Source organism: Odocoileus virginianus, chromosome 1 (genome assembly GCF_023699985.2).
Source record: "Odocoileus virginianus isolate 20LAN1187 ecotype Illinois chromosome 1, Ovbor_1.2, whole genome shotgun sequence".
Classification (NCBI taxonomy): domain Eukaryota; kingdom Metazoa; phylum Chordata; class Mammalia; order Artiodactyla; family Cervidae; genus Odocoileus; species Odocoileus virginianus.
In genome coordinates, this window is record NC_069674.1 from 72,039,379 (window position 1) to 72,065,427 (window position 26,049).

Below are 26,049 nucleotides of genomic sequence, written 5' to 3' on the forward strand. Positions count from 1 at the left end.
TCAGCTGCATGGAAAGTAGGGGAGCCCAGGTGAGCCAGGCTGTGGAGGGAGGCAGGGCTGGAACATGCAGGGCATGGATAGCCTTGGGCAGGTCTGATCTTTACCCTGAAAGAAATGGGGTGCCACTGAAGGTTTTTAAGTGCTGGGCAGATAGACCAGATTTGCATTTTCAAAAGGAGCCACTTTATCTAATAGACAGGGGGAGTGGGGAGGTAAATACAGGTTGATTTTTATTTCAAAGCTTTCATGGCCTCTTGATCTCTACATTTACTTTAAAAAAATGCTTTCTGTATCTCCAGCTTGGACTACTGAGTATTTTAATAGAAGCATAAGCCTTGAGGAGAAGGAGAAGGAGAAATAGAAAGAACAGATAGAAACTCAGGAGTATTGAAGCAGACACTTTCCCCTTCCTGGAAAGTATTTCCCCATTTTACAGATGAATAAAACTGATTCTATTAAATAACTTATGGGATATGTGGACATGCTATCATTCTATGAGTTGCTAGGGTTGATTCAACTGGTCATGCGGGCTAGGAGGACACTTTTCCCCCCAATGTGGGTACCCCTGAAGCTGCCCACAAGAGGCCTGGTATTTGGTTGGAGCTATAGAAACAGCTGTATGATGGGCTAAGTCGTCCAAGGTCAGAGCTAGACAGGCAGTGAGTTGTTGAGCCAATGTTTGAATATCAGGTCTCCCAGGTTCCCACCATTTTTAGTACCCCATATTTCCTGATAAGGGAGGAGTAGACAGAGGAAGAAGGAAATGAACCAACGTAGGGAGTGGCCTAAGAAATCACTAAGACAGATAAGAACTTCCCTCTAAGCCAACTTTCAAGGTAAGGAAGAAACTGAGTGAATTTAAGTGACAATGAAAGTATCTTAGATTAGATGATTAAAAATAAATGAAGTGAATGTAGTTCTTCACAGACATATGTCAATTACCAGAGATAGTCTCTTCAAGACTCATGGATGGGTGTATCTCACTGTTTTTAACCTAACTTTTTCCTCCTGCAGGGAAATTCTGTGTGAGAGAGTCTCTTGTTGCTAAGGGAGACAGACTCTTTGCTTTGTTTCTCTAGACTCAAGGGCATATTAATTCAAGACAGTATGTCATGCTACTCAAACTCAACGGCAGGATTCAAGCTAGATATGAAAAGGGCTCCTCCCCAGATTCAGGCAGCTATGCAGGCCCATGCATTCATGGCCTAGACAAACAATACTGGTTCATGGGAGACAAGGTTGGGTTCTTCTGCACAGTCAGCAGGAATCTGCACCCTACCAAACATGGCCTCTCTCAGAAATGATTTCCCTAGGATCTGGCAGGAGATGACAAACACAAAATCATTTTGGGCCATCAAAATAAGTTTTCTAGGAGTGAAAACCATCTTTAAAATTTCAAGTACAAAGAGGAGGCAAAAGATCAAAATTTTCCCAAGATTTTCCTCACCATGCACAATGCTGAAACATTTTGAGCAGTCCTGCATTCGCTTCTCCTAAAAGTTACAGCAGTACTACTGGAGTAAGAAACAACAGGAGTACTTGTTACAGCAGCATACTTCTGGCTGACCGCACTGGCTCCCCAGAATGGGAGCTGCTTCCCCATCCCTGTCCTCAGCCATTCTGCCTCCCCCTGCTTCAGGATCTGTTTACAGTAGCTGACAGAAATGGGGTAGCTGTGAACCCCCCACCTTCTGGAGACTTGTTTGGCCTGCGCAGGTGTTTTAAATGAAAAATTTTTTCAAGTCTAGTTAATTCTTAAGAATACAGATTTTTGCTCTCTTGAAAGTTTGAAGACTTAGAAGGAGGAAGACAGCATTCCGACAGATTCACAGTTGGCCTTGGCAGTAGAAGTGGCTCCTTAGGAAGGCCACAGGCCCTGTGTTCTTCACCGGTTCTGTTCCCTGCCTGGTTCCTGCAGGCGCTGAGTCTGTGACCACCCCTAAGCTCTGTGAGACCGGGGGCCAACCAGAGCTACTGGAGTGCTGAGGAGGCAAAACGTGGCTGGGGGTGAGGAGGAAGCCATGCTTCTCTCTGCCCGGAACCCAGCAGAGCGCACATCAAAGGGGCCAGACACCTTGGACCCACTCAGGCGCCACGCTGTGGCGGTCTCAGCAGGGCTGGAGCAAGAACCCATCAGTGGCTATACGGGCAGAGGACAGTGGGACTGGAGCTGGAGAAGACAGGCTCCAGAACGACTGCAGCTGGCACACGTGGGGTACCCCCAGGGGTTCTTACATAGAGACACTGAGAGGGAGACTAATTGCCAGTTCTAAGACAGGAGATAGTTTTAGCAACCATAATTTGGTCATTAAGGATATATGTGACATAAACCTGCTTCTAGCAAAATGCTGGGTTAGATACCCCAAATTACCATTCTTGAATAGGCAAGAAACTAAAGAATCCTCTGATGACAAAAACAAAGTGAATGTAGGTAGGACTCTTAGGAGACAAACAAATGCCAAACAGAGTTTTACCTTTCCTGGGAAACCTGTTTCTATTTTGGTGGATGGGCATCAGGGATAGAAAATACAGCTTGGGGCTATAAATGTGGAGTTAAATAGGAGATACCTGCATAAACTGGACACCCAAAGACTTATTCAAAGTAAGCTAAAAAGAACAAAAAGAGTGAGACAGCAAAGGAACAGAATAAACAATAGGATCAAATATTATTAGTAATCAAAATTAATGTAAATTGACTACTAATGTTTTAGTGAAGACATATTGTTTAAAAAACACAAAAATAGCTACATAGACCAGAGAAACACATAAAATATAAGGACACAGAAAGTTGAAAGCAAAGGATAGAAGACACCCTAGATAAGGAAAACTGGTGTACTTACTAATATCAGACAAAACAGCCTTGAAAGTAAAAAGCACTGACAGAGATGTGACAGGTTGTTGCATATGATAAAAGATTGAATTCATCTGGAAAATATAACAAATATCTGAGTACCAAATAACAGAGTAAACATAAAGTAAAGCTTGAAAGATCAAAGAAAAATGTACAAGATTTTTAACAAAAAAAAGTTTAAAGCACCTAGTTTAATATTTAACATATCAGATAGACAGAAATTATTGAGAATAGAGAATATTTGAATAACACAATACCTAAGCTTTATCCAATAAACACAGCTATAGAATATTGCACTCAATAATTACAGAAGGCACATTCTTTTCAAGCACGTATGGATCATATAAAAAACCTGAATACACATAAGCTCAAAGAGTAAGCCACAACAAATTTGAAAGATTGAAATCGTATAGAATATATTCTCTTATGGCAATGGAATTGCATTAGAAATCAAGAAGAGACAACTAACCAAAAAATTCCCATACTTTTAGGAATAAAAACCAAACACACCTTCTAAATAATCCATGCACGAAGAAAGAAACAGTGGAATGAGTCATAGTGGAAATCAGAATATATTTAGAACTTAAAAAAAAAAAATGAGCATACTATATATTGAAACTACAGCCTTAAATCTGTACATTATTAATAGAAATAAAGAAAACTTCAGAACTACTGATCTAAGCATTCAACTTAAGGAACAAGAAAAATAAGAACAGAGTTGACCCGAAGAAAACGGAGGCATGGAAATACCAAATATAAAAATAAATGAATAAGTCAGAGAACAAATATGTAAGTTGGTTCTTTAAAAGAATAAAAAACTGGCCAAATCCCCTGACATGATTAACAAAGAAAAACAGAAAGAATACACACATAAGCAATAGTCAGATAAATGAGACAGGAACATAAACATAAATCTTTAGTTATTAAAAATATAATAAGATAATATTATAGAAAATTTGAAAACTAAGATGAAATAAATTATCAGAAAAAAATTATCAGAATTGACCCAAGAAGAAACAGAGAATCTGAAGAATATTCTAATTATTATAGAAACGTAATGTAGTTTAAAATTTTCACACAAAGAAAATATATTAGACCTGGATGGATTTACCGGTTCGTTCTACCAAACATTCAAGGACAATTCTCAACTTACATAAGCTTTTTCAGATAACAACAATGATGACAATAACAAAAGGGATTATTTTTCTCACTTAATAAGACTAGTATAACACTAATGTTGAAATGATTCACCAACACTTCAAGAAAAGAAAATTACAGTCTTATCTTACCTAAGAATATAGCTGCAAAAAGTTTAAAGGAAATAACGGAAAATTGAATTGAATGATGCATCAAAAAGATTATCATTAATAAATATAGCTTATCTGAGGAAATCAAGAATGATTTAACATAAAATTCCATTAATATATGAATAATATTCTTAATTATATTAATCAGCATATTAAAGGGAGAAGGAAATGGCAGCCCACTCCAGTACTCTTGCCTGGAAAATCCCATGGACGGAGGAGCCTGGTGGGCTGCAGTCCATGGGGTCGCTAAGAGTCAGACACGACTGGGCGACTTCACTTTCACTTTTCACTTCCATGCATTGGAGAAGGAAATGGCAACCACTCCAGTGTTCTTGCCTGGAGAATCCCAGGGACGGGGGAGCCTGATGGGCTGCCATCCATGGGGTTGCACAGAGTCGGACACGACTGAAGCAACTTAGCAGCAGCATCAGTAGTAGCATATTAAAGGGGAAAGGGTATATTCTTTCTGTGGATGTACAAATAGTTCACAAAGTTCAACATGTATTCATAATTAACTATCTAGCAAACTAGTAACAGAATGGAATATTCTTTTTTTTAAATTTATTTTTACTTGGAAGATAATTGCTTTAAGATGTTGTGTTGATCTCTGCCATACAACAGTGTGAATCAGCCTTGAGTATACATACATCCCTTCCCTGTTGAACCTCCACCCCTCCCCACCCCCCATCCTACCCTTCTAGATTGTCACAGAGCACCGGGCTGAGCTGCCTGTGCTATGTAGCAGCTTCCCACTCGCTATTTTAATATGGAAATGTACATGCTTTAATGCTCCTTTCTCAATTGGTCCTGTTGTGTTCACAAGTCTGTGCTCTGTGTCTCTATTTCTGTCCAGTAAATAGGTTTATCAGTATCATTTCTCTAGACTCCATATATATGCATTCATATATGATATTTTTCTCCTGACTTACTTCTCTCAAGCTCTAGGTTCATCCACCTCAGTTCAACGGACACAAATTTGTTCCTTTTTAAGGCTGAGTAATATTCCATTGTGTATATGTACCAAGACTTCCTTATCTATAGAATGGAACATTCTTAATTCATAAAGGTTATTTATATAAATTCATTCAACATTATGCTTAATGGTGAAAGCATTCCCTTTAAGATTAGAAATAAAATATGAGTGCTTATTTGACCATTTCTATTTAGCATCATACTGAAAACTAAGTAAATAAATATATAAAATAATAAAAATAAATAAAAGGCTTTAAAAGAAAGACACAGAAAATTTGAGTATCTATGTAGAAAACCTAGAGGAAGTTACAGATAAGTTATTTGAATTAATATGAATTTAGTAATTTTGTATGATACAACTGGTCAATATAGAGAAATCAATTGTTTTTCTTTTTATTGGTACAGTTAATTTCAATATTACATTAAAATACAAGAGTAAAAGTATTAAGAAAATGTACAAATGCTTAGACTCAACCTATCAAAATTATGGAAAATACTATGAAACTTTAAGCACTTTATAGAAAATCAAAATAAATAGATTATATCATGCTCACAGATAGAAAGACTCAATATTATAAAGATGTAAGGTTTTCCACTTTTATTTATAGATTCCAAGCAATTCCAATAAAAACCCCAATAGGACAAGAAACTGCTAAAATTTTATATGGAAGGGCTAAGATCCAAGAACATTCAAACACTCCTGAAGAATTAAGATGTATGTCTGGGGATGAGGGGATAGGAAGTTTCTCCATCAAAACTCAAGACTTATTAAAAGGTAGATAAGTATAGTATTGATGTAGGTAAAAGACAAACAGACCAGGAGAGCAGTATAAGGAATCTATAAACAGCCCATCGTATTTACTATGGAGCTGTCACTGCAGATTTCAGGGAAATGAGAGGATACCCAATAAATGATGCTGTGACAGGTGGTTATCCATATTGAAAAACTGAAATTGGATTTCTTCCTTTTACCACACACAGAAATAAATTCTACCTAATTAAAGACAGATATGAAAAAGCAAAATTATAAGACTTTTAGAAGAAGATGTAGGGGGTCTTCAAGAATATGACTTATGTAATCAAAAAAAAAAGAATATGACTTAGGGAGTGATTTTTCAAAGATGACACAGACAGCAGAAATTATAAAAGAAAAGGATGATTAAGTCAATTACACTAAAATTAAGATCTGTCTATGAAAGGGCATCTTAATGAAAGTGAAACTAAAAGCCATAAGGTGGAATAAGATATTTCCAACACATCAATCAATGAAAAATCATCATCAGGAACATATAAACACTTGGTTCAAAATCAATATGAAAAGAAGGAATAATTTAACAGAAGATGGGGTAAAGATATGAATAGGCATCTTTATTTGGGAGGAAATAAAGCGCAATAAACCTAAGAAAAGAAAATAAGTATTATTTGTAATCAAGAAAGAGGTTTATATTTGCATTTATATATCATTTTCTACCTACCAGAATAAGAATTTAAAAGCCTGAAGTATAAGTCTTGTGAAGATGTAAAATAAGGGAAACTTTCATATTGCCAGTATGAGTATAAATTTGTACAACCGCCTAGGAAAATATCTTTGTATTATTTAGTTAAATATATACTCTCCTAGGTATATAGTCTAGTCTAGAGAAAGTTGTGCATATGTGCAGCAGGAAGTATATACAAGGATAGTATTAGGTGCAAAAAAAAAAAAATTGGAAAAAATCCAGTGTCCACTAATACAGAAAACTTCAACTCTCCATTTATAACTAATGGAGATTGTAGCATATTTATACCATGGAATAATTTACATCTTCATGCATCAACTTGTATGAGTGTTTATGAACATAAAGTATAAATAGCAAACCACAGAGAAGAACACGTACAGTAAGACTCATTCATGTAAAGCTCACTAAGTGTACAAGACTCAATGATATAGTTGGGAGGTACACACATGCTTGGTAAGACCAGAAGGGATGGTAACATTTAGGGTGCTGGTTACCTCTGGGGGCTGGAAAGTGGGAGGAGAATGGAATCATGGGAGACGGGAGATGTTCTGCTCGTTTAAACTGGGATAAGGGCTCATGGGCGCTTGAATCATTGTTAGTGTCTATATTATTACATATGTTAGAAATGTTCTTCTGGTTTTATGTTTAGTTAAAACAATATAAAGTAGAATACTTTCTTTCTGTAGTCACAGGCTAGCCGTGTCTGGTAAACAGGAGAGGTGATGAATTTCAGAGAAGCTGCTAACAGGGAAGTTGCTTTTTCATTAAAAAAGAAAGAAAATGATGGGTAAGCAGTATCTTTTTCACACATTGTTCAGCCTTACAAATTTTTGTAGGTGATCCCAAGGCCCACTGCTGGCTGACTTTGTCACATATGAGTTTCAGGAAGAAGATAAACCATTTTATAAATAAGTTTATGCAATGCTAAGTAGGCACAGATAGCTACTACCCAGTTATTAAGGTGGCGAAGCTAAAAGTGATGTTATTTCTCTAAAATAAAAAAAGTATTTTCTGGATTAGGAAATGTATTATACTTTTATGGAAACAGGAAAATAGTTTACCTTTTCAAGGTAAATATTCAAGGAAACATTTTACCTTTCAAACTTGTTCTCTTTTCAGATGTCTTCTAACTTGACTCTGATTTTTATTTAAGCACTATCTCTTCCCTCCAGAAGTCTCTTGATTTCTTAGATTCCTGATTCACTGAGCTTCACCAGTAAATTACTTCATACATTCATTATTCTTTGCCTGTGTTTTCTATTTATACTCAGTTTTTAATTAGATTGGGTCCCTGAGAACTTTGTACCAGAGATTTATTCATTAGTTATGAACATTTTATCCCTCTCAACTTTATTAGACTCTTTTATAAACTTAAAAAGTCTTCTTTTAAAAACAGATTATTAATATTTTCTAATCCTTTCTTAAACTTTTCCTTGAAATCTTAATGTCATTTGTGTTTCTCTTCTGATGTCACCCTTCTTGAATGACTGAGGAAGAGCAATCAGACAAGATGATTATGTTTCTATTTCCCATTCCCCGTATTTTCTACATTTACAGATTGTTTTGTGTGTTTAATTTTTATTACATAGTGTTAAAACATTAGCTAGTAATTAAAGTCAAAACTTGCTACTCTCTAATTTTTTAAAATAAAATCAGTGTTTCTTGTAATTATGTTTCACATTGTTTTTCTTAGTGTTTATTCTAATTGCACTATGCTATTCAAGTTCCATTTCATGACATATTCTCATGTATAAGTCTCTCAATAACATAAGTCACTCACAAATTAATACCTCCCTTCTTTGTCTTAATAAGAAAAATCAATTCTACTTCCCGAAACACTGCTTACACTTTCCCAACAAGTCTATATGGCATTAACAGATATAATCCGTCCTGTTTCTTAGGTACTGATGTTAAACGGTTGTTGGTGGTGGTTTAGTCACTAAGCCGTGTCTGACTCTTGTGACCCCATGAACTGTATGTAGCCTGCCAGGCTCCTCTGTCCCTGGGATTCTCTAGGCAAGAATATTGGAGTGGGTTGCCATTTACATCATGTTTGCTTATTTTGGAGACTGAGAGCAGGGCTGTGGGTTTAGAAGGGATCAAAATAGTTATATTTTTAATAAATCTTTAAATTCATTTATTGTTACCTTTATATGTTTCTGATAAAGGGGTTTTTAGAAACTTTTTAAATAAGCATCAAATTGATCTTCTGAAAAAGATTTTCTTATCCTCTCCCCTGTATCTAGACTTGCTTTGTAAATTTGACCCTCAGAAAGAGTCACTATTTTCCTCACTACTTTCTGAGTGTGGTTTGCTTTTGGTATTAAAGAATCCATTGACCTTACCAGGAAAAGTACGATCAGGATGCTTGCCTGATCTGACTCTTGTTTCATCAAGTGGAAAGAAAGAGTTTATTTAACCAAAAAGTTGAGTAAGCGTATAATACTTTTCAAGGAAGAAAAAAAAATCATGTTCTTTGCGAGTACTTCTTAATCAATTTGAAAGTCAGACAGTCTAATTTGCCAAAGGTCTCTGCTCAGATAACTGTCTCTGCTGCAGATGCCCAGAAAGACTAGAGTGAAGTAATTCACCTGGGACCCACTTTTGGGATATGCCTACCTGTCTCTCACCAAATCCATGAGAGAACCCCTGAGGAGGGAAGATCTTTGGCATTTCTCTTGGATGCCCAGGAGGTCACTCAGATGCCTAAGGACATTCTTTACAAATCCATATCCGTGCCATCATTTATTAGACTCCCCGGTGTAAGGGGGTGCTTTCACACCGGTGCTAGACACCTTCTTTGACTCTCACTTTACCTGGCTTCTCGGTAATCTCAGCAAAGTCCTGTACTACTAAACTGGCACAAATGACGACTGTCCTACAAGCAAGACTAACATAAAACACCCAGGAAAAGTCTCAGGTTCAGAGGCTAACACCTGTGCATTAACTCAGTGTTCAAAAGTAGTGTTACGGCCCTAATTCTCAGGCACAGAAATTCATTAACTGTTACATGAAATGATTTTTCAGAATCACCTGGCTCTTGTGTAGTAATTCTGAGTTGGGCAATTTTACTGTACTAAGTTTAATCTAAGACACCCTGCTATTATCAGATACTTCCTGACTTTCCCTTCTATTTCTGATCACAAAAAAGGTGGGGGCAGCTTTATAGTCCTCCAAGATTACTTGACCACAAAAAGCATGTTTAGTCAACAATGCATTAAGAATGAAGGTGAAGAAATCACAAGGAGAAGCATGCCTGACTGGTTTAAAGGTTGGGAAAAATTTGTGCTAGCTTCTTGTCTTGAACTTATTTTTAATGTAGCTCTTGCATGTCTAGTTCACCTACTTTTCTCAGAGGTCTTGGAACTTTCTAAACTAGGCCATAATACCCATGGAATGAGCAGCTGCATTATAAGGATCATCTGCACAGATTTTTAAGATATATATATATATATAAACATGTAGATCTTACCACTGTTGCCCAGATTCACATATAGATCTGGGCAACAATGATATAAAGGGGGGATTTTATAGTAAGATGAAAAATGAATTCCTAATCACTTTTATTATTAAATTCTCACATTGGTAACCTATATGTTATCCAGTTTATGCATGATTTTAAAGTAATCAAACAAACAAAATAAATAGTCAAACCACTGAGTTGTGCAAATATTAATCTATCCTGTTCCTTGCTGAAATAATTTAAACATATCTGTGGAATAAACATTATTGCTAATTAGTAAATACTAATGAAGGTAGAAAAGATTAGTTTTAAGTGATGAAATTTGATACCAAACATGAAAATAAAATCTGAATTAATTATGTGCTATGATCAAGAGCAATTGCTGACCTTTAATTTTGCAGATACGAAATATTTACCAAATTCAAAGTAGCTAACACAAATACTTCTGAACTTATATGGTGAAGTAGTTTCCTTCCCTGACATGGAGCTGGTCACTCTAGACAAGTTCTCTGTTGGTGCCATAAGAATCCATGAGTTAAAAAAACCCCACAATGTCTGAATATTAAGTATAACCATAACAGCAGAAAAAAGTCATCCATTCATCCCTGACAAGTCCTAGCCTTGTTTTAAAGATTAGAGATAAAATCAACCAGTAAAATCTGATGCACAGAATTTCTATGACTCTCAAGCGACTTGTTTTCCTTGAGAATTAAATGTTAGAAATATACATGTATATAGTAGTCCAAAATAAATACCCATAATATCTAAAACTGGCCGGATAACTTCTTTTTGGACAGCTTGTACACAGGAAGAATACGTTGCTATATAAAAATGACACCGAAAATGAGGAAATATTGCTGATTTTTATAATCGTTGACAAGGAGTGAAAGTACCGTTTTTTGAAACCCAGGTAGAAGACTCATTTTTATCACCTGCCAGAAGAAAAACAGCTTTCATAAAATTGAGCACCTGTCTACAGAATTCTAAATCTGTGTTTACATGGATTTAGAGACCTGAGGTAAACCAGGGGAACAGAATGGAAAACTCCCTGGACAGGATCCAGGGGGAATGAACAGAGCCTGGGTCACACACATCCTCGCTGTGCCGTACCTATGTCGCCACAGCTTCCCTCTAGCTCAGCGGTTCTCAAACGTCACCTTGTACCAGAATCATCGGGAGATGGATCGCACGAACACAGCCTGGTGGCCTCAATCCTAGAGTTTCTGATTCAGTGGCTCTGAGATGCGCATCCAGGAGACGCGGCTCCATGTTGTGTTACTAGCTAACCTGCCCCCTCTCGGGGAAGCTGATGCCAGGGACCACACAGCAGAGAACTACTGCTCTGGTTTAAATTCTACAAGAAAGAATACTCATTTTACGTAAGAGTGCTTCTATATTTAGGCTTCTATGCCTTGGGAGAACTGAATATATTGAAAAGTCAATTAGACCATTTGTTATAAAATGTGGCCACCTTTTGCAGCCCACAACTCTAAAATCCACGCATGGGCTGGTGGTGGGGCGGTCCTCTCTCACGGAATTCCGGTCATTTCACTCACGGCTTCTGCGCTGTGTTGTGTTCACCTGCACTGCAGAGATTGATTTCGTTCTATTGAACCACTTGTGAGTTGGCTTTGCAGCATGTTAAGGAAGTGCCCTTCTGTTCAGGGAAGCTGGGAGCCAAGAAACCAGGTAGAGACTGATCCTAAACCACACATAGAGGATGTTAAGAGGAGGTTGGGGCTAAATCAGGGCAGGGGCTGTTATTCTCTGCAGTCAGCCTTGCCTGGGTTCAAATCCCCTGGAGCCTCGCCAGTTGTCAAAGGATTGTGAAGGAAGGGAGAAAAATAGGCACATTTGCTCTTTCTACTTTTGCACTGTGGATGATTCACTGACTCGAAAATGAGACTACAGAAATGGCAGACCTGGTGGCAGGAATAACAGGTTCATTCCATTGCCAGGAGCAATTGGTTGGTAAAACAGCAGAAGACTCTGAGTCTCTAGAACCCAAGAACCACAGCTTTTCTGTATTAACTTAAAGGGCAAGGAGGGAGGACAAGAATGATTCTAGATTTTACTTATAATAACTAACCTTTATTGTGTGCTTCCTGGGTGACATTTTATAGAGAGAAACTGACTAATGTGCTGTACTTCTAGCAAGTGTTGCTTTGTACCCGTAGGTGAAGAATTAGTTATGCATCAACTAGATGCCTCAAAGTAACTATTATATTAAAAATCTACCCTTAACTTACACTCTAATTGGAAAATTTTTGGCTGCTACCATTTTAAGGGCACCACGTATCCAAGAAGCTTCATCCCCCTTTCTCCTGCTTCTTTTTGCCCAATATCAAACCCAAAGTCAGTCAACTCAAAAGAAATATTTCCAAAGAAAAACAAAACCATGTGAAGAAAACAGCATGATGCTAAAAATAAATTTCAGAAGATTCAATCTCAGATGAAAACTCAATCCTCAAACCACACAAAAGATTATGGAGCCACATTTGCATTTCAAGGTATCTCTTAGATTTGCTTACTTTGTCCATTTTCTTTAATTTGCTTTTTAGAGAAACATATATGTAAACCATCATACTGAGAGTTGTCAATTAGAAGCCATTAGAAAGAAAATGAGAGATAAGTCTTATACAATGTTTGGCCAAACCTTTAGAATACTGGACTGTGAAATGGAAAGAAGGCAACATGTACATCAAGTCAGTTTGAATAATAGTGGGCTTTAGCACTGCATCAATACCACAATAGGCATTTCTTTCAGAATTAAGCAATTCTATAAAAAGAGAACATTCTTACCCTCATCCTTCCATTCCTTATTGCTGGCCCATCTTCTGCTAATCTCAGCACATACAAATCCATTTTGTACTCCCTTCCTCCACGAATGCTGAATCCAAATCCTTTGGCTCCTTTCTCCATGTCCACAGTGAAATAATCAAAATCCTTTGGGGTTGGGGAGAAATGGAATAAACAATTGTTTAATATCAGAGAAGCTTCTGCGGTCAGTCCCTCTGTTCTCTCTTAGTTACTGGGATCCAACTGACAAGATATCGTGAGGAGTAATCTGACTTCAAGACAACATTCCAAAGGTTTGAGCAGATCAGAACAGTTTCCTTGGTCATTAAAAGAACTGCTGCATAGCTTGTGGACTTTAGTTCTTATCCATTTGTGTGGAAAACATGTAACTATTGCACATAGGCCTCAGTGGTGTTATCTCTCTGAATTTTCTCATTCACTGCTGCTGAGCACCATAAATAAATGCACCAGAGTCGTGTGCATTTGGGTGAGAATTATAGGTCTGCTGATTAGAAAAATGAAATAAACATAGTGGGGTCTTTGAGGTACCTGGGGCTGCCTGTAGTCTGACAGCGGGAACTGCCTGGTGTCTGGGGAGTGCTGCCTGTAGTCCAGCAGTGGAGGCTGCCTGTAGTCCGAGGGTGGGGGCTGCGGGTAGTCCCCTCCTGGGGGCTGCCTGTAGTCCAGTGGAGGCTGCCTATAGTCCGTGAACGGAGGCTGCCGGATGTCTGGTTTCACATCTTGCCTCGCTTTTACTTCTGACCTGTAACTAAATGAATGGAAATGATACTTGCTTTGGTATCTCAGGATTCTAAAGAGATTAGAATGATCTCAGGACCTCCAAGCATGTACAGGCCATACCTCTTGGTGGTTCTTTTGCATATTCAGGATTACAAGAAGATTAAATAAATGATAAGCATTATTTTAAAATTTTTGACAAATGCCATATTATATACTTTTCACTTGGCCGCTTAAGAAATCAAAGTAAAAGTGATGGTCAATCAGAACTTTGTGAAAAAGGACTCATGGATCACCTTCTTTGACTTGGCTATTTAAAAGCTGTGCCACTGCAGCTTAACTCACATACTTAACATACCCCAACAGCAGTCTGAATTAATATCAGTAAACCCTTTGAATTTTTCTTTCTCTCTCTCTCACACATACACAGCATTCATTACTTCATGAAAACACACTTTAAGTGATCTCTAAATACCCTGTGCTGTGTGCTTAGTCTCTTAGTCGTGTCTGACTCTTTGTGACCCCATTGGAGCCCACCAGGCTCCTCTGTCCATGGGGATTCTCCAGGCAAGAATACTGGAGAGGGTTGCCATGCCCTCCTCCAGGGGATCTTCACAACTTAGGGATTGAACCCAGGTCTCGTGCACTGCAGGTAGATTTTTTACCATCTGAGACACCAGTGAAGCCCTACAAATATCTAATTTAAGGTGAGTTTAACCTGTTAGCTTGCAGAATTTTTAGTATCTTACAGAGGTTAAGGGAGTGAAAGTAAAGTATAATCACTAACTACAAATCAGGGAGAAAGTCACTCTTCAGTTCAGCTCAGTCATGTCCGACTTTTTGGCAAAAGAGGCCAAAACTAGTTTTTTAGTTCTGTTTTGTAGATCCAACTTGCTCTAAAATGAGGAGTTTCCAGGTCCCAAAAGGGCTAAAGCAGTCACTGCCTACCATTATGGGATCATTAATAAGATAAAGCAAAAAAATTATTAACATGTGTAGAGGCTACTGAACTCTATAGTTCATTGCCAATTGCCAGAACAGTGTTCTACATAATGAGTTACTTAGGGATATAGGTCGATTAAAAAATACATTCTGTATAATAATAATTTTATCTAGAGTTAATATGGAGGATTTGAGAAAATGTTTAGCAACAAGGAAAAACTCAAATGTCTCAGGGAAATGGGTTCAAACCAGCAGAATTTTTACCTCTCACCATCTAAGACTAGATGAGTTCTGGTTTTATTTGTTTTTTACTGACTTATGGTCTGATGAGTATTAAACATTTTAAAGAATGTCTCACCTGAACAACTGCCTTAGTGTAATCCAAGATTTGTTGAGGACACACTGACAGTAAATGGCAGTAGATGTGTTTTTATCTGGGGCTTCGAAGGGGGTTAGCAATGCAGTTACTTTAATAAAGGGTTAAGTAGTTCCCATTAGTGACTTAACTAACAGAAGTGACACTTTCCTTTTGCAAGATGCACAATTCAGGCTTTGCTTTATACTTCAGCAAGCTGTCCACTCACCTACTGAGAGTGTGCATGCTGAGAACATAATTATTTAAAAGACGCTTTGAAAAAGACACTTAACTATGCAAATGCATGAATTAAACAAAAGGAATTAGACGGTGACATTCGTTGGCGGGTGTCGGTTCCTTTCTAGAAATGGTTTGCTTGGTGGTTTAGATGTCACATTGTTTTAAGCTATAGCACAGTCACTTTATTTTCATTATCTCTGTGGTGCTGGTATGAAATATCCATTATGAGCTTCCTTTCCAACCAGATGTGTCATGAAGTACAGCAAAAGAGGGTGAAATGTTAAGAGTCTCCCCAGAGCCTAGAAATAGGGGCAGTTAGAACTTGTAACAGCTGTCATCCAAGCCTGCCTCTCAGCATTCAAATTTCATTCGACAGTGCCATGTATCGGGATTTTACATTGAACAACACACTGAAGAATTCTCTAATAAGAAAAATACACAAATTTTTATGAGTATTGCTAACTTTTAAGTGAACAACATACTAGTGAGGGCAAAAGTTGTTACTCTGAATTTGTGAAACAGTTTATTTTAAGGAAAATTCAGGATTGTTATTATTATTTTTCAAAGTCTCTTAAGAGTTCCCTTACTTCAGTTCAGTTCAGTCGCCCAGTCATGTCTGACTCTGCGACACCATGGACTGCAGTACATCAGGCTTCCCTGTCCATCACCAGTTCCTGGAGCTTATTCAAACTCATGTCCATTGAGTCGGTGATGCCATCCAACCATCTCATCCTCTGCTGTCCCCTTCTCCTCCCACCTTCAATCTTTCCCAGCATCAGGGTCTTTTCAAATGAGTCAGTTCTTCACATCAGTGGCTGAAGTATTGGAGTTTCAACTTTAGCATCAGTCCTTCCAATGAATATTCAGGACTGATTTCCTTTTAGGATGGACTGGTTGTATCTCCTTGCTGTCCAAAGGACTCTCAAGAGTCTTCTCCAACACCACAGTTCAAAAGCATCAGTTCTTTGGCACTCAGCTTTCTTTATAGTCCAATTCAACTACTGGAAAAACCATAGCTTTGACTAGACAGACCTTCGTTGGCAAGTAATGTCTCTGCTTTTTAATATGCTCTCTAGGTTGGTCATAGCTTTTCTTCCAAGAAACAAGTGTCTTTTAATTTCATGGCTGCTGTCACCATCTGCAGTGATTTTGGAGCCCCCCAAAATAAAGTCTGTTACTGTTTCCATTGTTTCCCCATCTATTTACCATGAAGTGATGGGACCGAATGCCATGATCTTAGTTTTCTGAATGTTGAGCTTTAAGTCAACTTTTTCACTCTCCTCTTTCACTTTCATCAAGAGGTTCTTTAGTTCTTCTTTGATTTCCGCCATAAGGGTGGTGTCATCTGTATATCTGAGGTTATTGCTATTTCTCTTACTGATGGTAGTTCCCTTACTTATGAAAGGATAACTTTTGTAGGTTGTACACTAGTATAACTCTTTGTAGCTACTAATTACATTATTAAAGAGACTTTAGAGATGATAAAACCAGATTGCTAATGGTAAATTCTAGGAGAATTTTATGGTATAAGTTCCAGAATAAAAAAATGCTGCTCATGTGGTAGGGGATATTACGGTGGGATTTTGCCTCATGTGGGCCTTTCAAGAATTGCTTCCAGTCTTCAGCATCGAGTGTACAAAGTCTCTGAAAGAAGTCAATTTCTAATGCTTTCCACTGACCTTGATATTTAAGACATGTAAATAATGACTGCTTTTGTTGGGAAGGTGAACTGTGCTATTTATACTTTGTTTTTGAATAGATTACACAAGGGCTCTTCATTGTTTTCAAAAAACGCTTCTCCTTGAGCAATGTTTTGCTTATGTTCATATCAAAACTATTTTGTTTCCTGAGCACACACCAAAAGGATGTTAAGAGAGAAGTGAATAGAGGTGTGCAGCGTGTCAGGAGAAAGCCAATTCAAGAGTAAATAAGACAGGGTAAAATATTCATTTCTTCTAACTCATATAAGAAAATTTGCAAGCAGATTGTCATTTTATTTTATCACACTTTAACAAGGAAACTAGCTCAACTTGACATGTAGGTGGGCACTTGTACAAACGAACTAATAGGAAATTCATACTGTGCTTGGCATACAAGCTGCCTTGCAGACATCTGTAGCCTGATCTAGAAAAAGGCAGAGTTTCTCCCTGACACCATGAACATCTTGAAATGAAGCTAGAAAAGTGGTTCTAGAAAAACGGTTCTGTAAGATTTTAGAATTATTTCATTCATTTGGAAAAGATCCACCCACTGGCAATCAAAAAGTTAAGCCAGGAAACGTGAGTCTCAGGAAAAGGGCCCTGGAATTGGAATGGGCACGTTCCAGACATTTAATACTACTGAAGCAAAAACAGCTCAGAATCCTGGGTAAATCTGTTAGTAATCTATAAAACAAATTGGATCAATCTGTTAATCCCAGAGTTAGGAAATATTTTATCCTGAAGTCAGGCAAAAAAACAAACAAAAAAACATCCAAAGGCTGCTGTTTCTGTGACAAGGGCTGAGTCCGTGTTGTAACTAGTAGCTGATGGGGATAGGGCAGAGGCCTCTCCCCAGCGCCATTCTCCCTTCTGAACTATTACACTCCAGCGATGAGATTACCCACCTCCAGGCCAGAAGCAAGAGCCTGATTCCAGCAAAGTCTAATCCACAAAGGGAAGATGGAATGGTGTCTGGGAAGCTAATTGACAGAGGCAGAGCCAAGAAGCAGCTGACTCTGATGCTGGCTCAGGAACTGCAGGAGCACTTGGATCCCTCCTCCCAAGTCTAAAATGAATCCTGGGGAAAGTCAGTGTGATCTGTCCAAAGCATACATGGTGAAAGCAAGCACACTGGGGACTTATTACTGAGGCACCCAGGACATACTCCTCTCATGGACTCTCGGATTCTTGCCTCTGTATCATTTACTCTTTGGGGCTTAGTCTGTTCTTCTCTGGAACATATTAAAACCATAAACAGCAGAGGACACAGACATTTACTTCTCCAAGAAAGGAAATGGGAGAAATCAGAATAGGACTGGGCTTCATGGAAAGAACACTTGTGGCACAGGGAAAATATTTGCTTTGCAACATTCTGAGTGATAAACCTAGAGAGTTCTGGGACTCAAAAACTGGGTCTCACTTCATCTTCACTAACAGGAGAGGCAAGAGATGGGTAGCAGATGTTCAGAAAACATTAGAATCACGAAAGGACCAGTGAGGGTTTTATTTTCAGAGATATTCCTGTGGGTTGTTCTGTTTTTCTCCTTTGAAAGGGTGAAAACAACATGGTAACATGTCCTCATCTCTTCCTTTAATGGCTCCACCTAATTCAGGCTCCCTGTTACACACAAGTCTCAATAGGACGACAGCATTGATTTTCTATGGAATCCTTTTGTTCTGGAGGTTCATAGCACCTGATCACATTTGTTCATGATGTGAGATGGAAGGATCTCATTAGACTGTTGGTAGGTGGACATAAAGTAAAATGCAGTGAAAACACTAACCTATATTCATGCTCACATATTCTTCAGCATTTCCCCCTCCATGCCACCGTTATTCTCTGGGCCATCAGCAACTTGGTGGACATGGCGGCCACATCTAACCACATTCATCTCGATCAGCCTCCAGTCTGCTCTCTAAGGGGCCAACTGAGAGATAGTCTTGCAAAGCTAATCCAAAGATGTCAGTCCTCAGTTTAAAACCCTCCAAAAACCTCTTTGCTACACTTAAGATAAAGATCAGAATCTATAACATGCCTACAGGACCCTTTAGGACGGGTCCCCACCACCCATGCTCCCTCTCCCTCACCCCCGACACTGGCCTTATTTCCTCCCTCATGCTTGCACGCTCCCTCCTGCCAAAGGGTCTTACTATATGCTACCGGCTACTGTATATATTACTCTCTTTAATGTGCTCTTCAGCTAGTTAGCCCCTTACTTATCTGCAATCATGCACTGTTTACTCAGGAAAGCTTCTCTTATTGTGAAGGACGGACATCTACATTTGCTAACGAAACTGTTTATAACACATACACAATCTCAAAATCACACAAAGGTGCACGTGGTAATTTTTACTTTTTGAAAATCTCTCTCCTGCCTGCGTTCTGCCCTGTCCCAAACTCTCTCCTTATACTTCCCTCACTATTCAAAATTAGAAAAAACAGAGGAAACTTTACCTATTTTCATGTCCTTGAGGCTGAAGTGGCTGAGGCGGAGCTGGCTGGGCGATGGGACTGTTGGGGGTGGCCGGGCTGGGCTGGGCCAGAGGACTCTGCTGGGCCAGGGGGCTGTGCTGCTGGGCCATGGGGCTCTGCTTTTCTGAGCCGGGTGCTGAAGCGGGGCTGTTGAGTTCTGCAGTGGGAAACCAAAGAGGCAAATGAAGTCAGGCTGGCATTTGATAAAGGGCAAGAGGTGGCCAGAGATGGTTCCTCTGCCTCCTCACATGACACAAGGCTATGGTTCTTGCAATTTCTGTTAGGCTTTAAGATAACAGCTTAAACTTAGCAAGTTCTAATACCCTCCTGGAATTAGTATTCTTTCATAAATAATAAGGCTGCTGAACAAGGTTATGAACAAAAACCTCTCGTCCTTTGTCAGAAGAAAAGATTACGATAAAAAGTATTAAAACTACGAAAAATAATTCAAAGGACTCTAAAATATATTCTACTTGTTCTAGCATTACTTGCTGAGGCAAAGTGTTTTAGCCATTACATTTTGGTTGTAATGAGAAGTCCTACCAGTATCCTAAAGTTTGGATAAGGAATTAACTGCAAGAAAACAAAATGCTTTTCACAATCCTTTCTTCAGTTACTTGTTAGTCTTATTTCCTAATAACACTCTCTGCACTCCATTTCTCCAGAAAGAACATTCGACAGAGGAAAGTTAGTAAGTTGTTCTTTGTTAAAACTGCTTCTTGGTCTTTCTTGTAGCATCAAATTTTCATCTGAAATTATCTCTCTGTACTGGACTAAGAGCAGGAGAGACATATTTCATATAGGAAAAGGGAGAAGCAAATCAGGTTTTTGCAACCAATTTTGCTTGAAGTTGACTCCTGTTGAATATTTTATACATAATGTTGATTGCATATAACAGGTTAAAATGGTTATTTTTTTCCCTGGGTGACAAAAAAGTGATATATTAGTGTTCCCTTATAAACCACTTTCCTCTTTCTTTGCTCCCACCCTACATTTAAAATTTTATTTTCCACCTGTATCAGCCTCAGCACCATGGACACTTGGAGCCAGATGATTCCACGCTGTGGTGAGCTGTCTTGTGCTCTGTAGGGTGAGTATGGAGGAGCATTCTTGTCCTTTCCCCACTGGAGAGCAGTAGCATCCCCACCCCAGACATGACAACCAAAAAGGTCTCTAGGCATCTCCAAATGCCCCCTGGTGGGACAAGATCATCTCTGCTGAGGACAGCTGTTTTATATTTAAAGTCAGGTGGCTACTTGATGCTTGCTTGTTAGATAGCCCCAGATGAAATCAGGAGATGGAGGAAACCAGAGGTGTCCAAGGTGACTGTACCCATCCCTCTCCATGTGGGACACTGTGGTCCAATCACCAGTGAGCTCCAAAGACTGAATCCTCAAGTAACAGTACTGAGTCAGCAGCCTCAAACTAGTAATGAACCCACTGTGTCTGGAAATCGTGAACTGATGGTAAATTGATGCTCAGAATTTCGTTGCTCTTTAAGGCATGACTGTGTGTTGTGATGCTTATGACTCTTCAAGCCTCAGGGGGGAGTCCTTGTACAGAGAAATTCAAAAGGCTAGGTGGGAATTTAAAATTCTTATCAGATGCAACATTTTCTAAATGAGCTCTCTTTTTACCACAAAACTTCCTCAAGCTTTTCAAAATCAATCTGACTTTGAAGAATCCTCCAGAGCTTAAGTGTTAACATGAATATTTTTTTCCTTCAGATTTGTAACTCTATCATCTCTGTTGAACGGGTTCTGGCTTAATATAACCATAAAAACAGTACTCCTGGGACCAAAGGGAATGACTGAATAACCCGGTGTCTTGGGATTCACACTAGTTATCTACAACACCATATAGCTTGATCTTGGAATCACTGGTAACGAGTAAATAGGATATGAGTTGCCTCAGAGTGTTAGTTTTTGCAAAACTGGATAACAACTTTGGACATTCTGATATCCCTGACTGCAGCCAGGTGAGCTCCCGGACCCCAGTTCAGGCACTCACCCTCCTGAGGAATGATGCGAAGGGTGACACTAAGACCCGCATCCTTGATGAGCTTCACGATGTCTGCATGAGGCATGTTGATGATAGACTGACCGTTCACCGCTAAGATCCGGTCTCCCACTTTTAGCTTTGCACAGCGATCTGCGGGACTCCCATCAATGATGCGTCCGATTTTATGTGGCACAGCTACAAAAACATCCCAAACAGAAACAGGTATGAGGGCCATTACCAGTATAAGTTCTACCTTTGAGTGCCTGCCGCATAGGAAACAACATGATGTCAGAATTCTGCCTTTTGTCAGTCTCTCGAGACTATGATCTTTTCTATCAAATACAGCCCTGTGCATATAGCTGAGACCAGAGTTTCTACAGTCAAGACTAAATTCTGTGATGGGCCAATTCCAAACACATGCACCAGAGATTCTCAAACTTTGAGGCAAATTATAATCACCCTAGGATTAAAAATACATCTCTTTGAGTCTCATCCTAGACCTTGTGAATCAGAATGTTCAGGAAGAAGGGGAGGATAATGGATTTTTAAGAAGCTCCTCAAGAGATTCCAATACATACAAAAAATTTAGAACCAGGGACGTAGAATACAGTACCCAAAGAGCTCATACTCTAGAGACAAAAATACAGTTTAGAAAAACACAATACACCTGGGAACTTATATCTACCCTCTTCTATTTTACTAAGAGGAGAAAACAGGAAAGGGAAGAAATACTTACTTATATGGGAATTATCCAGCTGATGAAGAAGTTATGATCAACTTCCTACCCAACTATTAAGGTTAAAGGCTGATGCAGTTTTCAACTATTACTTATTCTTTCTGAGTCAGTGCAAGTGGTGCTAAGATCTTGTTAATATCTGGTATGTAATGTAGTTCGTCAAATTTAAAATTCCACTAAGATACACTTTTCTTTTATGAACCACAAGAAAGAAAAATAGGAAAAAAAAACAAACTTCTAGCATTGAAACAGTAACTCCATTTGACAAAGCATGTTCTCTGATTTTTGAAATGTTAAAATATGAAAAATGTGTATTACAATTAATGGAATATGGTATATGTCTCTTTAAAACAATGACAACTCATTTTGTCATTGTTTATTTATAAGCATGGGGAGAGCCAGGTGTATGGGGATACAGATTTTCTAATGGGTTGATTTGTGTTCAAAGTCAGTGTCTGAGTTCCCAGAGGTTAACTATTTTTGGGGTCAGATATCAACAGTGCATGGTGTCCTTATGCATGCCCTCAAGGTGCTGACCGTATAGAAACCTGTTTCTTTTCCTTTTTCCCTTCAAGACAGGAGCCCAGTGGGGAACCTGCCTGTCAATGACTTGTTGCACTCCCTGTGGAAGTCAGGGACAGATTTCATCTGCATAAAGAGGCAAAGACATACTTCACCATTCATTATGCCCCAGGGATGTCTGTTCCTTAAACTTTCAATCTTGTGTCTGAGATACAGTGAAAGGCAGAACATCAACTAATGACCATGGTAAGGGAGGACAATCAGAGAGTTAATGAACCAATACCTTGATCATATTTCTGTTGTGAAAGGTTATAGGTAGCATATGAAAATATTGGCTGAGCCTGTGTCTCTGAAGTGAAACTCATCATGTTGGAAGCTCAAACACATTTTTATTTACCATAAGCATGAATGGCTTTAATTAGGAAAAACTTACTTACAGCATACTGATGATCATCCTCTGAGAATCTTAGGACAATACATTGCTCAAGCAGAAATGTAATAAAAACTCATTCATTTACTAATTGTGTCACATGATATGGGTATTGCAAGGTGTCTGGCCTTCAATCATAAATAGAGTGAACTTTCATTCCTGTTTTTGCATTCTTTCATGGCCAAGAGTATCCTGGATCAGTCAATAAATGATAAGATCTCCCTGGTCACATTATGTAATATTGTTATCTATCCTGACCTTTAAACAACTATCTGACCTCTCTGACTTTCTGTATTTCAAAAGTAAAATTAGGATAGTAATATAGTTGAACTCACAGGATGATTCTGAGAATTAAATGAGTTATCATACATAAAATGACTAAAACAGTCCTTGGCATTAAGAATTGCTCTGTAAGTATTAACTCTTCATTCATTCTTTCTATTACTGTTATTTTAAAGTGACATCACTATTGATATGTGTGTGTTTGGATATTGGCACCAGATGAAATTCTGTCTGCATGGGGCAAACCTGTAACACGGCTAAAATGGAAGGAATACTGCTTACTACAGAGCAGTATTCCCTAAGTACCAACAGGGGTAAACAGTTCATTTGGGAAAGAGAGGTATGTTTTATGGAAAACAGAGACACCAGCTGAGGTCAAGAGTCCTGTTCGCTTTTCTGAGGTTTCACAAAAAAGGTGTTGCAACAATCTCTACAGGAAAACACTAACTCACAAGTTAAGCGTTAATTATCCAAAGGAAAATGAGCATAATACAGATCTCTTCTGTATATGATGCATTATCTGCATTGAACCTCTCACACACACATACACACACTTTTAACTACGCTAAGATAAATACAACTTTATCTTCAGTAAATTATGAGACAGCTGACAGTGTTATCCCTGCATGTTTACAGCGTAGGAAACTGAGGCATTAAACAGTCTGCAGTCTGCCCAAGGTCACAGAGGCTAACTGGGGTGTACAATTCCAGACTGCCAGATGCCACAGCCTGTGTCCTTAACAGAGCCCAGCACTGCCTCTCTCACCATCACCAACTCCTCCCTCCGCTCGGGTGCTCCCTGAGCACCTGGGGCTTTAATTTGGGGAGTGCAGGCTGCCCCTAAGGAGAGAGTCACAAATGCTTCACCACTGGCCCTGATCCAGAGGAGGGTGAAAGGCAGGAGGTTTGCTTGAAGCGGTTTCTTTGTGGCAGCTCTTTTGAAAGGCAAGGAAGGAGGAGAAAGGAAGGGGAGAAGAGGGCAGCAGGGAGAGGAGAAAACAGGAAAATTGGACAGCTCCTCAGATCCCATTTAGCAAGGACTTCACATCGCAGTGTCATTCTTTTGAGGCAATTTCTCTGGGTATTAGAAACAGTCACATTTGAAATGAAATTAAAAAATACATTTCAAAACACATACAAATGATATTTAGATGACTTGCTCTTTTGAATTATTCATGCCTCTGCTCCCCACCATTACTGCGCATCATTTAGAATTTACTGGGCATAAAACTCCAAATGTTTCAAAACAAGATTTCACATACACGCACACAGGCACACTATGCTACTATTTATTAATTTCCAGGCACTGTATTAGGCACTTATTTTAACTCCTTACAGCTTCAATGTGAAACAGCTGTAAAAATTTAATAATCATGCTTATTTAACTGTTGAGAAAACAACAACAAAAAATGTCAAAGCCTATGACTTGGAAACTTGGGGTTACTCCCTTCTTTTTTAAATATGTGACAGAGTGAAAGTGAAAGTCGCTCAGTTGTGGCCGACTCTTTGCGACCCCATGGACTATACAGCCCACGGAATTCTCCAGGCCAGAATACTGGAGTGGGTAGCCTTTCCCTTCTCCAGGGAAGAGAAGGGAAAACCCAGGGATCGAATCCAGGTCTCCTGCCTTGAGGGTGAATTCTTTACCAGCTGAGCCACAAGAGGCTGAAAGCAATTTGAATTATTAGAAGCGAAGGACTGCCTGGTGAAACAGCTTAGGAAACCATGCTTGAGATTTTAAGATGAAAGTTTCATTCTAAGTATCTGTATGGTGATAATTCTTTCAAGGTCATTTTCACTTTATTAGGGCAGGTAGCATAAAAACTAAAAACCAAGATAAAAGAATGAAAACTAAATTCTACGACAATGTCCTGGAATGATGGAGTGACTTACATAATATCTGAATGAGTACACAATGCAGAAATAGATGCCCCATCACTGAAGTGCCTGGAATGGCTTTATTCAAATAGTTTGCTATTGGCATTTACTGTCATAAAACCAGTACCTGAAACTCTTGGCAGGTGCAGACAGCCTCACTGCCCTTTACCAGCATTTCCCCTCCATACATGAGGACATCAACTGCTACTGTGCAACACGGGGTAGGCTCAGAGGAGGCTCACTCCGGAAACAAGGTGCAGCTCCACTCACTCAGTCATGAGGTCTACAGAGCTTGTGACCTAAGGACTTTCTGTGCATAGTTAATGAGATTACAGAGCATGGAAAAGGCCCTGACCTTGATTTCTATTATTGGGATGAATGATGGTCATTAATTCTCTGAGAATTGATGATTAAGGTAACTGCTGGAGTGCAGTGCATTTAGACGGCATGCCTCCCAGACATCATCTGTCAGGCAGCAACATAAATCAAGTCTTTGGATCAAGCCTCTTGACACAGTGTTCTTAAGATACACAGATATTTGGGAAAAGCTGCAATATGTCACGAGGCTTTGGGCATACTGACATTGGAAAGGAGACAACATATTACTAGTTAGAAATTTTCCTTTAATTGCAAATCACATAAATTATGGGAAAAAGAAACCAATCTTTTTCTTCTTTATTGGTTTTTGGGTAAAACACCACCGTGCACTTACACTGCAATGTGTTTCGTATTTTCCTGTAGATGAATTGACTCTCTGGCAATGCTCAACACCGCAAACTTGTTTTAGTAAGAAAATTCAGACATAATCAGTTGGACCAGATGGTCTCTAAGTTAGCACTAAAGGTCTGGATTCTTTGGGTG

At 38.9% G+C, this 26,049-nt stretch overlaps 1 protein-coding gene across 16 annotated transcripts in view; it reads right to left on the minus strand.

The window, feature by feature from the left end:
* The window catches only part of MAGI2 (membrane associated guanylate kinase, WW and PDZ domain containing 2), a 1,406,842-nt gene that overhangs the window by 120,774 nt on the left and 1,260,019 nt on the right, over positions 1-26,049 (minus strand). For all 16 annotated transcript variants that reach the window (XM_020903091.2, XM_020903019.2, XM_070469808.1 and 13 more), the window contains 4 exons: positions 21,350-21,535; positions 19,322-19,496; positions 13,441-13,660; positions 12,895-13,038 (listed from right to left, as the gene is read on the minus strand). In XM_020903091.2, coding sequence (XP_020758750.2) covers positions 12,895-13,038; positions 13,441-13,660; positions 19,322-19,496; positions 21,350-21,535 — 725 coding nt within the window. The remainder of the gene's footprint in view (positions 1-12,894; positions 13,039-13,440; positions 13,661-19,321; positions 19,497-21,349; positions 21,536-26,049) is intronic.